The sequence below is a fragment of the Armigeres subalbatus genome, chromosome 3, assembly GCF_024139115.2.
Source record: "Armigeres subalbatus isolate Guangzhou_Male chromosome 3, GZ_Asu_2, whole genome shotgun sequence".
Taxonomy (NCBI): Eukaryota; Metazoa; Arthropoda; class Insecta; order Diptera; family Culicidae; genus Armigeres; species Armigeres subalbatus.
The window spans coordinates 165627710-165641601 of NC_085141.1; the positions used below are offsets into that span (position 1 = coordinate 165627710).

The 13892-nt window shown below is 38.8% G+C and overlaps 2 protein-coding genes across 2 annotated transcripts; both read left to right on the forward strand.

Annotated features, from left to right (window-relative positions):
- Positions 1 to 553: 553 nt before the first annotated feature.
- On the forward strand, positions 554 to 1967 carry LOC134220729 (uncharacterized). Its single transcript, XM_062699828.1, has 4 exons — positions 554 to 667; positions 728 to 890; positions 949 to 1252; positions 1653 to 1967. Exons 1-4 carry the CDS (start codon positions 613 to 615, stop codon positions 1857 to 1859), a joined length of 729 nt encoding a protein of 242 aa, XP_062555812.1. The 5' UTR covers positions 554 to 612; the 3' UTR covers positions 1860 to 1967.
- Positions 1968 to 12241: 10274 nt separating this feature from the next.
- LOC134219299 (uncharacterized) lies at positions 12242 to 13317 on the forward strand. The gene is made up of 3 exons (XM_062698020.1): positions 12242 to 12558; positions 12619 to 12824; positions 12891 to 13317. The coding sequence occupies exons 1-3, from the start codon at positions 12302 to 12304 to the stop codon at positions 13211 to 13213; spliced, it is 786 nt and encodes a 261-aa protein (XP_062554004.1). The 5' UTR covers positions 12242 to 12301; the 3' UTR covers positions 13214 to 13317.
- Positions 13318 to 13892: the final 575 nt, after the last annotated feature.

A 13892-nucleotide genomic window follows, 5' to 3' on the forward strand; every position in this document is an offset into this window, starting at 1 on the left:
TGTTACTTACAAAAATAAAAAGAACGACTAAAATTTTCAGAAAAATTTGGGGTGACAAAAATGGGTCGAAAACGTGATAAAATTGGGTCGAAAACGTGATAAAATTGGCAGTAGACAAAATGGGAGGTAGCCAAAATTGGGGAGTGACAAAATCGGGACAATACGGTATAGCATTTTCAGCAAGTTAGTACAGAACTTTTTTCTCAAAACTGCTAAAGGTTTCGATTTCAAATTACCGGATTAGATGTTGCTATTTCTATGCCAATTTGATTGACATATTTGCATGGAAACATGAAACAGTTGCTAATCAGTAGACTTTTAATTTGATAAACAATGTTCAAATGTGAGAAAATATTTTTGATAAACAATAATCTATTTAAAAGCAGCCGTGAATTGAATCAGATCTTATCCAGGCCACCAGGTGCGATTTGATAACAGGGTAATGCAACTTTCAACAAGAATGGACCCGTAATCTGGGATTTTATTGCGCTGGTAAAATAGTCGCTTAATTATTTCTGTTTGGAACCTTACCGAGCGAAGATTGCTTGTTCACGTTCTTCAGTATTTTCCAATCGTTAAAAAATAAAAAGACTAAATCAACACATTATTGAGATGAACGTGAAAATATTATCCATATTTCTGGCCTTAGCGGCTGTGGGTGTGAGCGGTATGTGCTAATGATCTTGAAACATTTTTTTTTTGTTAAAATGGATAAAAACTTTTACAGATGTATCGAGCCAAGGTATAATTGTGGATGCCGCATTGCGAAGAATTCTAGAGAATCTAAGACAGCTGATGCGTACAGGCAATCCAGAAACGGGATTCCCCGTTCTGGCACCATATTTCAACGAGGATTTGTTCATAAATGTGTCATTCGGTGGGCTTTTCGAGTGCGGAAGACTGTGGTTTGAATACTTCATCATGTTTAACATTTACTTCTCGCTTCAGATTTGATACCAGATTCACACCCATTCGCATCGAAGGCCTGGATGCTTTCCAAGGGCGCTTACAGGTTGATCTGCTATCACTTCGATTTCCTTTCGAATTTCGATACGATGACGAAATCACGTTGAGCGGTTTCTACGACATGAATGGTCGAATGTATGGACTGATTCCAATTTTCGGTATCGGAAATTTCTTTATTCGACCCAAGGGCGTTCTTTTGACTGGTGCGGCTACCATCGGAGACAATGGCGAAGGAATGCTCACGCTGACTGATTTCACTATTCAGCTGCTGATCGATTCGCTAGAGGTGAGATATGTTATACAAGTAATCACCCACAAAATACTCTTGGGGCCATACACTAATTACGTAAGCATTTTTCCTGGGTTTTTCAACCCCCCTCTCCCCATGTAAGATTTTCCCCATACAAATCTTTTTTTATTTATATGGATCGTAAGAAAATGGCAGGCGCCCCCTCCCCCCATAAGTGCTTACGTAATTAGTGTACGACCCCTTTGCGCGGTTTCCACTCAACAATTTAAGGGATTCACACTGGTTTTAAAGCAGTTTTTGAAAGAAAAAAAGTTTCATGACTGTTATAAAATCACAAATATTAGTCCCCCTTTCCTCTAAACTGTCCAAGCGGTATATGGATGGCCCTCAACTAACTGATTCATACTCATTATGTGTCATATCTTTTCACTTGCAGACAAATATTCAAGGTATGCTGCTCGGAGGCGACTTGTCAGATTTGCTGAACGAAGTCATTCAGGATATTGTTCCATCTTTATTAAGGAATTTTCCGGAAGGAATGTCGAATTTGTTGTCGGCTGCTATTTTCCCTATGGCAAACCGATTCCTCGCAACTAGATCAATGGAAGATTTGCTGGCGCTTCTGTTCCCAAGAGCTGGATGAATTTGGCAATCTGTTGTTGTTATGGTGAAAATTTTGGATTGTTTAAGCTAGATACAACGGTTGAACGATAAATGTAATCTTTTGGAAATATAATCTTTTTGATTTGAATGGCTGCTGGTGTTCTAATGCACGGTTTCGATTAGGTAGCGACAACTCCTTTTTGATAAGATTAGAATTACTCACAATGCTAACTATAGTGCTATAAATTTATTTTCCAATATAATTAATTAAAGCTCTACCGATTGAATTATCGTTTAGAGCGGTGATTTATTCTCTATTAAAACTTTCAATAAATAATCTTCTACGAGGGTCCTGTATTTTTTGTCATGCATTTTAGCAACTATCGCTAGCACGGTGTTGTGAAAGGGGTGCGACGTTAGACATATGTATGATAGGCATAATGGACGTTTCGCAAAATTTTAATTACATCATGGGCTGTTCTTATGCCCATCGTCTGTTATTCCTAACCCAAGTAATCAAAAGTTCCTTTAAGAGTACGTTTTCCGCTTAATCAGCTTCTCCGAGCTGCTTAAGCGAAAAACGTACTCTTAAAGGAACTTTTTGTTACTTGGGAACATACTTATGCTTATTATGGTGTACTCGTTATAAATTGTCATTAGTATTCACTTGACTAATTTATCTATTGCTTATTTTTTTTAAAGCCAGACATAAATCCATAATGAAAGCCGAATATGTTGCACTTGAATGATTCTGTTACCTTGTCTAACGAGCAATTCTAGACCTACATATGAAAAAGGCGTAACGGCCAAAATTTATTCTTTCCAGTTTTTTTGTTTGTGTACATAGTTATGTATGTAGACGAGGAACCGGAAAAAAAATTACGGCAGTTTTGCCTTTCTCAATTGTTGGTCTAGAAGGGCTGTAAATCTATAATTGGAGGTGATTCATTTGACATCTAGGAAGGATGCCGCTCTCTTGCCTCAGATTTCATATTTGGATAGGGAAACAATAATCGAGTAGGACTAAAATCCCCATAAAAATTAAAAAGTTGTCATTATTATTCGCGATAAAAACAAAGCTTTGTCATAGGTTCTTTTTTGTCGCCTATTTTGCATACAGGAAAGGTTTCAAGTAGAGGCCTTGATAAGAGAAACGCGGATAGAAAATATAGCTCTGCCAACACTGCAGCCAAACTTCTCCATGTAAAAACAACACATGAAAAGGAAGAAATGATTTATCCAGGTAAAATTTTACACACCTCTATTTAATGTGTTCACATCACATGACAATAAAATCCCATAAACAAAGCAATTGCATTTCATAATCTATCATTGATTTGCATATATTATTGATAACAAATGTAAAATGCATTGAAATTTGTTCATTCATAAATGGCATTAAATCGAATTTAGCCGTTTTCAGTATTTGAGCCGATGTTTTGGTTGCTTGAGGTCTCTTGCTCGATTGGCTGCTGTTTTTTGACGGTTCGATTGACGGCTCATGCCAATCCGCGTTTCTCTTATCAAGGCCTCTACACTGAACCCAAACATCCTCTCAGAAAAGTCTGATGTGTAATTTCCAATATCCAGAAAAGATCTCCTCCTATTTACGTATGATAGAATAGAGCAAATGCCGAAAAAGTAAAATCTCATAAGACAATCTAACAAGAAATTGTTGATTTTCATTTCATTTCCGAATGATTTGTCATCCGATTGTTGGATGCCGCCAAGCCAATTGAACATAACCCAAAAATCAAATGACGTTGCTTTGGTACGCCCTATTACGATAATCATTGGAAATGTTTCTTCTATCGCGGGTCGTATTACAGTCCCTTCCCGATTTTGGCAACACGACCGGAAAATCCAAAGATGTTAAGGTATTTGTTTCTATAAAATCGAGTAGTTAGCATTATAGTGGTCGTTTTTGGTTGATATAAGAAAAATCGGTTTTGAAACGATATGAAACACTTAAAAATTATACACTACATAATGTGTCCCGGATTGGCTCAAAATTCAAGAATAATTTGGTCACTTTATTTTAATCACCACACAATGATTCTTAACTCACGCACTCATATCCTTCCTATTTAAATTGATTAAATCAAAATACATTTAAAAATGTATCCTCAAATGGGAAAAAAGTCACTTCGGCACAAGAACTTCTAGCCACACCATGCCAAAGTGCCAGGAGCCTTTTTCAATATGAAAATAATCCTTCATCGTTTACAGCAAAACTATCTAATATGCTAACGATAAAATGTTTTTTTATAATTCTCTCGATTTTGTTTGGCAATGTTTATGTCAATACGTTGATTATTGATACATTTTCAACCGAAAATATCATTGAAAACCGACTATTTTTTTTTAATGCGCGGAAGGCAATCGTTATTCTATTCTCTTGCAGTTTGGAACAAACCGAATATACTCTATTACCAATAAAGTCCTCTCTGGCTGATTTGAAGAGACAACGCAGTTGCGCCACGGTGTCACAAAAGGCAAGCATTGTAGTGAAAAGACATTCCGAGAGGTACGTATGAATCAATATGCACTATATCATGTCGAAATAATGTGCTAGAAATCGTCCCATGACCTCATTTTGATATCGGAGTACCAAAATAAAATAGTTACCTTTTGTGACGCAAGATGGTGTGAATGTGCTCTTTTCTGCCTAATATATGGGGGTTCACAAAGTGGACTATATTTGAACAAACGCTTGTTGCGAGAATATAGGATAAAGGCACAGACAAACAGACGTAACACTGATAAAATTCCCATCGCCCATGCTCTGAACGGTTGTTTCAAATAACACTGATTACTTGTTTCACACCTAGAGGCGCGCGCATCGTTTCCCTTCAGATTTGAAAAACCACAATAGCGCCGTCTGTTGACATTGGCGTACTAAACACCATTTCGTGCAACATGCACGCGAGATGGTGATAAAGAAACTGGGTGATGAATTTTTCAGGAAATTGTTCTAGATGTTACGTCTGTTTGTCTGTGGCATCCTCTCCTCTGTGTGCCTTATACCGGGCAAACGCGTCCATTTAAAGAAGGCATTATTTCCTCTGTGTGCCTTATACCGGGCAAACACGTCCATTTAAAGAAGGCATCATGCCTGAGATGGTGCCTTCTTTAAATGGACGTGTTTGCCCGGTATAAGGCAGACAGAGGAGAGGATGCCTTCTTTAAATGGACGTGTTTGCCTGGTATAAGGCATACACAGGAAATAATGCTTTTTTTTTAAATGAACGCGTTTGCCCGGAATAAGGAAGACAGAGGGAATGATGCCTTCTTTAAAAGGACGTGTTTGATAAGGCCCCAGATGAAATAATGCCTTGTTTAAATGAACGCGTTTGCCTGGTATAAGGCAGATAGACGAGATGATGCTTTCTTTAAATGAACGCGTTTGCCCGGTATAAGGTGAACCAGGATGATGTCTTCTTTAAGGCAACGCAACTTGCCGAAGACAAACAAGATCTCCCTTTCTTTTTCACTCTCATACACCCCCCTTCCTCCTCTGTCTGCCTTGTACTTGGCAAAGGCGTTCATTTAAAGAAGGCATCATCTCCTCTGTTCGCCTTATACCGTGAAAACGCGTTCTGTTGGAAAAAAGGATCTCTTACTCCATTTCGTAGAATAGTACTTTTCCAGGTCATAATGACAGGAATGACAGTTAAAACTAATTAGAAGAAAAATCAAAACTGTTGTTTTAACTTGTTGGATAAAAAACTGTTGTGATTCATCGATATCTGTTGGTGTTAAACTTAATAATAGAATACTACAGATTCTAAATGTTTTCGGGGTAATTGCCTTTCGGGGTAATGGATTTCGGGGCAGTGTCCCATTCGGGGTGATGGTTTTCGGGGTACTGTCCCATTCGGGGTAGTGACCTTCGGGGTAATGGCATTCGGGGTACTAGCATTCGGGGTAGTGTGGTGGAGCCCCAGAGAACACTTTTCAAAAATCAATTGTTTTTTTTTCATTACGTATTAACCAGCGTTTAAACCATAAGCCTATAAATCGTTATAAAATCAGTTGGTTTTAATTGCATTTTGAATAAAATTGTGGGCCTTTCCTACCTTGGCAATGTGATGAGTGAATTTCCAGGAAATTTGATCGCTTGAAGCTCTGTTAAATCTAAGAAAAGTTGAGGGAGGGAAGATTACCCCACGAATCAAGCCATAAATACTTGATGCTTGCATAATAATAGTAATTTAATGGTGATTTTTTGAAAAGAGAGATGGTGGGAGTGGATATTTTTTTTAGTTATCGATTAACTCAGTGAACCGTTTGATATTTATTTAATTAAGAAATTTGAATTTATTATAATACTAGCTATATGTAGATCTACGGCGCATCGTATTGTATCTATGTATTGATCTATTTAAATATATTTCTATGGCCCTTCTACCTTTATAAACATCTTTCAAAATTGATCCTGGTGCATGGGAGTTACCCACCCCTTTGTTATCATCTCCTTAGGACAGAGAACGTGTGCACCAAATTTGGTTGAAATCGGTTCTGGGGGGGTGGGTGTTACACTGAATTGCTCGTCTTCTAAAGACAACCCCTTCCACCTTACCCTCCCTCTTTTCCCAATGACCATTCCACCCCTTTGTTGTCTTCTTCTTAGGACAGAAAATGTGTGTACCAAATTTGGTTGAAATTGGTCCAGGGGTGAAGAAGTTACACTGAATCTCCTGTTTCCTGAACAATACCCCTCCCTCCTTCCTCGCCCATATGATCGACTCCTCATAGTGAACATGTGTACAAAATTTGGTTGAAATCGGTTCTGGGGATGGGAAGTTACACATAATTGTTCGTTTTCTAAACAAAACCCCTCCCACCACCCCTCTCCCTTTTCCAAATCACCATCTCACCCCCTTTGTTAACTTCCCCTGAGCATAGAGAATGTGTGTTCTAAATTTGGTTGAAATCGGTCAAGTGGTTCAGAAGTAATAACGAACATACTTATATATTTACATACATACTCCTCGAGGGTGCGTTGTGCACTGGCCCCCCTTTGAAGCATTACTTTCTGGTTGCACCAAGGGCCTTATACGCCTGTCACTGGCGAACAAAGCTCGTGTACTCTGCATCGCAGCTTAGAACCGGTGTTAGGGCGCAATCGTTTAGGTATGTGAACATTTTTATATTCGGTTAGTTACTGCAAATCAATTCTTTTTCGAGTCCCTATAATCAAGCAGGTATCTCAAGCATACCACATCGTTATATTGCTGCATGATTCAGTGTTTAATTTTGATAAAATAACGAAAACAAAAGTGTGCATAAAAATTGCCTCGCCATAACAAAAAGGTGGTAGAGAATTAACTCTGTTGTTTACAGATTAGAACCAAATCCAGATGTCGCACATGTTGGGGTAGGGATTCAGTGCTCCGCCTTCTCCCCTGGGTTGTACCGTTGGTTGGTTGCTTGGCGGCAATGGAAACGGTTTAGAGGGTCGGGCATGTAGTCCTGCCTCCATCGTTTGCTGTTGGAGGTGGCCCCTAACCCCGCACTTCCTGGACAACCCAGGATGTCTGTTGAGCAGATCCCCCTCCATTGCTTAAGAAAAAAAAACATACATACATACATACATATATTGGTTTTTATATATAGAGAAAGTCAATTACCTATAAGGTTGCTTGTCTATTGAGATGGAAATAGAGGCATATTCCTAGCAGCACATATTGGACTGATTTGGTTGTGCAATAACTTAAACGTAACAAAATTCAGTTGTAAGTCACAGAAACCACATGTGTGCTGTTCAGAATATCCTACTATGTTTCCTTTACCATGTCATGTTAAATTCCGTGTTTTTACTTTTTCTAGAGTTATTTTCATGGCATCAGTACTCAGACTACAGAATGTAAATTCCGAATCGGGCTGTTTAGACGTTCAATTTGTATTCAACTCAAGTCATTTGAACGTCTAAGCAAAAGGACACTGCAGAACAAAGGGAATCGGAGCGACAACCCTTCTCTTTATTTTGTAATATTTTTTGTCTAAGCAAAAGCACTTTCATTACACCGCACTTTCTAAGCCCGCCAGATTTTATGCATCACACGCAACATACGAATCGCATAATATATTGCATACAATAACACTGAAGATAAGACAACAATCGATTCAAATGTACTTGTATGTTCGAGTTTCACTTAGATTTAAAATGTGTTTCTGAATGATTCGAATATTTTGTTCCATTCGTTTCAAGCGATTGGACACATAGGGACACGGCAGGTATTTCCGTCCATCGTCATAGGGGCTAAAACCAACGAAAGCAACGTACATTTGCTAGATCTTCACTATAGCAGAACGTTTCTCCTGAGCTTACGATTTGGTACGTATGAGTTTTGCAAAAAAGCGTCTCTTTTATTGGTTTTCGAGACTATGACGAACAGACGAAAATACCTGCCGTGTCCCTACTTGAATTCGAAATGGAAAACACATTTGTGTGACCCCAAATGGCCGGAGCGAAATCCGATGACAGCAGCTCTCCGTAGATGCGTGTGCACGCCGCGGAGATCTGACTCAAAAGAGGCCGAGTCATAGCTTGCTGCTCATGGATAGACATGCTAAGGAGCATAGGATGAAATCTTTCCTAAGTTATTTGGGCAAGACAACCCGAGCAGATGCGATGACCTAGATAACAGAATTTTATATGAACTAGGTATCAATAACAGAATTTGTATTTGAATTTATTTATCTTTTTCATCTGACTTTTGTAGTCTTAATGAAGTTATGTGGGATGGGGAACAGCCTACTATAACCAGCCACATTTTGCCGAGTTCGAGAAGGCGTAAAAACCCCATATCTTTTTAGAATGAAGCAGCTTTAGAATGAAGTATTATTGAGTTATTTTCTCATACTTGGGAAAGATCTACAGAAAATGTTGCATATGGGAAACCTATTAATTCCTTTGAAAACTGATCTCCAAACCAAACTCCAATTAGTGCTTAGTGTTATGATATTGGTCTTTCAAGAAACATTATAGATTGCAGCAATAATCTAAATATCATATTTTTAATCCAACTATCAACCTCGTGTTTAATAACACCATCAAGCTGACCTTCAACATATCGACGTTGAAGATCATACTCTAATGAGATATCATACTTTAGACTTATGTTAAGGACAATCCTCATAGAATTCAAATTTGAAAGCGTTTTCACGGGCAAACCACTCAATGCGGAAGCAACGCAGAACTATCATTTTTATTATTTCACGCATGCTGCGACACAGCAAAGCCGAAATAATAAAAATGACAGTTGTGAGTTGCTTGCCCTTGAAAACGTTAGTACTTTTAAATTTGGATTCCGTGAGGATTGTCCCTTAATAGTACTAGTACTATAACTACAAACTAATAGCTTTTTGAAAGCTGGCAACGTTTTTCATTAACTTAAATATCATAAATAGTCTCCGCTCCGTTTAGTGTTGGGATTTTCTAGATCTTCAAACCTTTTCTCGGCAATCTCCCAGACGCGCATTGCGGTCTTCCAGACGCAATTTATGATTTTTCAAGCCACAATCCATTTTCCAGCGCTCTTCAGGAAGCGATTTGTGATTTCCAAAACCACAATCCTTTTTCCAGCGGTCTTCTAGACGCGCTTTGTGATTTTCCAAACCACAATCCATTTTCCAGCGGTCTTCCAGACGCGCTTTGTGATTTTCCAAATCACAACCAAATTTCCAGCGGTCTTTTAGACGCGCTTTGTGATTTACAAATACAAATCACCATGCCTTGGGATTTTTTAAACCATCAAATATTTTATTCGTTGCACATTAACCACATGAATTCCACTCACCTTTTGAATTCTGCATCAGAATCCGAAAAGTAATCTGGCAGGATCGCCAAAATGTGTGACCCCAAATGACCGGACGAAATGCGATGACGGCATCCGCGTGCACGCCACGGAGATCTGACAAGAAGAAGCCGAGTCATGGATTGCTGCTCACCGATTGACACCACGCTGAGGTGCTAATTTATAATCACACGCTGATAGCATAGAACCCTTGCACAAATCGTAGATGGATTTGCAGAGATAAGCATTTCCACAAACATTGTAAATCTAACATAATCTACAATTAAGCGGAGGAGCTGCGTCAGTTCAGCGAACGATGCAAGCCAACCAGACCCCACCTTCAGAGAAGTTAAGGATGCCATCCAACAGCTAAAGACCTTCAAGATGGGTTTGGAAAAGCTGGCCACTTGCATGCACAAACTGATTGTCAAAATCTATGAAACTGAATAGCCACCGGAGGAAAGGAAGGAAGATGTCATAAGCCCCATCTATAAGAAAGGGTACAAGCAACATGTCACGTCACTACCATCTTCGCAAAAGCTGAACTGAGACGATGCTCTATGGTCTCAGCATGCTTACTTTTGTACATGTGACGATAACATATGCGTCACTCTTAAAGTGATATTTTTTTCATGAGCTTACCTTATTGTCTGTATACCGTGCGCTCTCCCTGTGTCGATGTACATATTCAAATTTCTAGGCTACTATACCAACTTGGAGCAACACTGCCCATGATATCATAGTTGACGTAACAACCATTCGAAATATCAGCGAATTTTGCTTACTACCCGATTACTAAAGTAATTCGGCCGCTGTGCGGTGCATGTTTCAAAATCTCATTTAAGGACAATCGTCACGGAATCCAAATTTCAAAGTACTCGCGTACGGAAGCTACGCACAACTGTCATTTTTATTAGTGCTGTCCAATGATCAGCTCGAAGTAGCTCGAAGTTGTTCCCGTTCTGCTCGTTCTTTTTTGTCAACAAATGAGTATGAGCAGGACAGGGAGAAACTTCGAGCTACTTCAAGATCTCATTGGACAGCACTATTATTTCACGCATTTTGCGACGCAGCAAAGCTGAAATTACAAAAATGACAGTTGTGCGTTGCTTCCATATCGAGTGGTGTGACCTTGCTCTTGAAAACGCGAGTACTTTGAAATTTGGATTCCGTGACGATTGTCCTTAGATGAGATTTTGAAACATGCACCGTATCGATGTTACAGCGGCCGAATTTTTTTTCATTTCTCGATCGCTTCTTAGTATTCCCGCCAAATTTCATTCTTTCAAGCTCTTTTTCTATGTATAGCTATGTATGTAGACGAGGAACGAAAAGAATACTTATCGTCTTATCGACCTGTGCTCTTAAAAACTATTTTGAAAAAAAAAATGGCGCGAGAACTAAACCAAATAATTAATGTCTTTATCAAACGAAGGTTTCGGTCCATGGCTGGCAAACTAACAGTAAATAATATCAGCATTCACCTTAATAGCCTATTCAGATTATGGCATTTATCAAAACAATTATCGAGTTAAATATTAGAAAGAAAATTGAATGTATGGTGATTGGACTTAGGCATTGCAATATCATCTGAGCCCAGGATATTATCTTTGCTTGTGCAAAGATATTATCTCTAATCAAAGAGAGCTCTGGAAAGACATTATCATTTGAGCATTTGAAGATGATCCTGAGAGCCAGCGCGATTCGGGGTTTGTTCACGTTGCGAGGGCGTTTCTACAACAAATGCAGTAAAAAAATGTTTCTCCATAGCGAACATTGCCCTTTGTTTACTGAGCAAATAGATAACTAAGATCGATATTTTATCATATCATCTGTATCTTTGCTCAGAAGATCGAATGATGAGATAAATTGCAATGCCTGGAATTGGTATCAAGTTACTCTTTATCATTATATTTATTATCATAAATGGCGTAATCTAAATAGGCTACAACTTATGATACATGCATGGTGTGCAAAATTGAAAATCGCGTGTGTTTGGAGGACCCTTCATGGGATTAGAATTAAGTACCTAGTACCTGTGCAGACGATGGCAGGTTGATCTGACTTGACAATAAAAATGTCGTATCTAAAATATGGCAAATGATCATCAAAGCAAAAAAAAAGAATCGAGATTGGGTATATTGTTTTCTGAATCATCATTGATAAGTACTTTTCAATTTATATGTAGTAAAGAATTCTAGAATGTTTGTGTTCTTAAAGATAAGGGCTTACGCATTTGGTGAGGATTTCCTCTTTGATTTAAAATGTTTAGTGGCTGAGCATTAGACTGAATCTCGGACTGTTATTAGAGGAAAGCTTCTACAAAATAATAATATCAAATTCTCATCAAAACATTACGTTCTATAACACCAGCAAGGCAACCTTACAATCGCTGGATTAGGGAATGATCTGTGATGTCCACCTGTGTCTCGTGTCTTAGCTTACTAGTTCACATGCACATCATATCAGCCACCAGGAATCTCCCGTATTTATGGCACTTGAAAGGGTTCAAATTCTGTGGGGCAACAGCTGCGAACTTATCAGCAGAGATTAAGCACTTCAATGCTTCTGTATCGATTAGTAGTTAGCCACATTAACTATTTAAGGGATAGCCTTGAGAATAGTCAGTTTATAGTTGTCAGCCGTTAAACTAAGTTAGTTCTCCGCCGTGTGAAAAAAAATGAATCTATCACTAGGACTTTCCCTTGCTTTGTGTTTAGCTGCACTCACTAATGCGGCCGTAATACAGCGCGATGACGATGGAGCTGTTAATATCGCGCTATTAGACGGGCTGAATTTAAACGAACTGTTGGTTCAACTTATTGAACAATTCAAGACGATCATGCCGTGTGGAATTCCTGAGCTGGGGGTGCCATCGCTGGTGCCTTTCGAGTTGAATCATACCGCATTCCGAATCGATCAAGCTGGACTTTTGTAGTGAGTATTCTGGAGCAAGCTACGGGAAAACAGAAATGTAATATGTTCTTCAATTTTAAGTTTTGATGGGGAGATCAATGAGCTGCTGGTGGATGGCTTGAATAACTTTGACATCACGAATGTTGATTTACAAATCCTCAAGCTGAAACTGGAGTTCAGTTTCTTTTTCCATTCAATTAAAACTACTGGGAAATACAAGGCACAAGGAAAAGCCTTAAGCTTCATCCCATTTAACAGAGGTGGTAAATTTGCATTCAACTTTAATGGTAAGTAATGAGTAGAAGCCAATATATAGCAAGAAATGTTTAACTTGAATTTTTTGTTCAACTTAGGTCTCAGCCTTGAAGGAGCAATCAAGATAGCTTTCGATGGTGATAAACTATCCATTGCTGAATTCAAACTACAACCAACAGTCGTATCTGTAAATTCCAAATTTGAGCATGTGTTTATTCTTCCCCTCAACACCTTCATCTTCAATAAGATTGTGGAGGCAGTTGTCCCGAAGTTTCTGAGGGATAATAAGGAACAGGTTTCGTCGTTCTTGGAGGATCTAATTAAGCCGCAGCTTAACGGTCTACTAACAGACCTCACACTGGAAGATCTGATGGATATGGTGCAGGGCGGAAGTAATGTAACCATCCCAAGCTCCTGCTAATACTTCCTCATCATTATCTCACACTCATTATCGAAAGCCTCCATTAGCTGCAATCAACACCAACCATAAACAGCTTAAATAAAAATGTTTACTGAAAAGAGAAATGATTTGCTACTTTTTCAAGGATTATCCATGGTGGTTCAAAACAAAACGGCTGGCAAGGATGAGTTGTCTTCATCATCTGTCTTTGCCTTTGTTGCGCATTTCACCGACGATCAATTCCCGGTACAATCAATATGTTCTATTCTTTTGGGAAAGCTTTTCAATAACAGAGCGCAGCAAAGGGCAGAACAATTCTTTGAAAAAGAACAACTGCTGATGCTGGAACGAAGAGCCATCCGAAAGGGGCATCACAAGAAGGACCAATTTAGTTATCCTGTTTCGATTTTCTTTTTCTATTTCGTATTTTGTTTCACCTTTAACCAGAAGGGCACCTTGAGCGACAGTGCGAAACAGTTTCTATGCTTTCGGTTCGGCACGATGCCGCACTAGATTGAGGTCTTTTGTCAATCAGTTCTCCAGGAAGGATACGGTTCAACAAGGTGTCAAATGTTTGGGACTTGTTAGTAGCATTAAGGGATTCGAATCTGTTTACTGCTGTTTTAGTGACGCACGCAAATTCTCTCAATATGGAAGATATATACATTTCTAACAATTTGGATATAAATAGAAGGTTTAC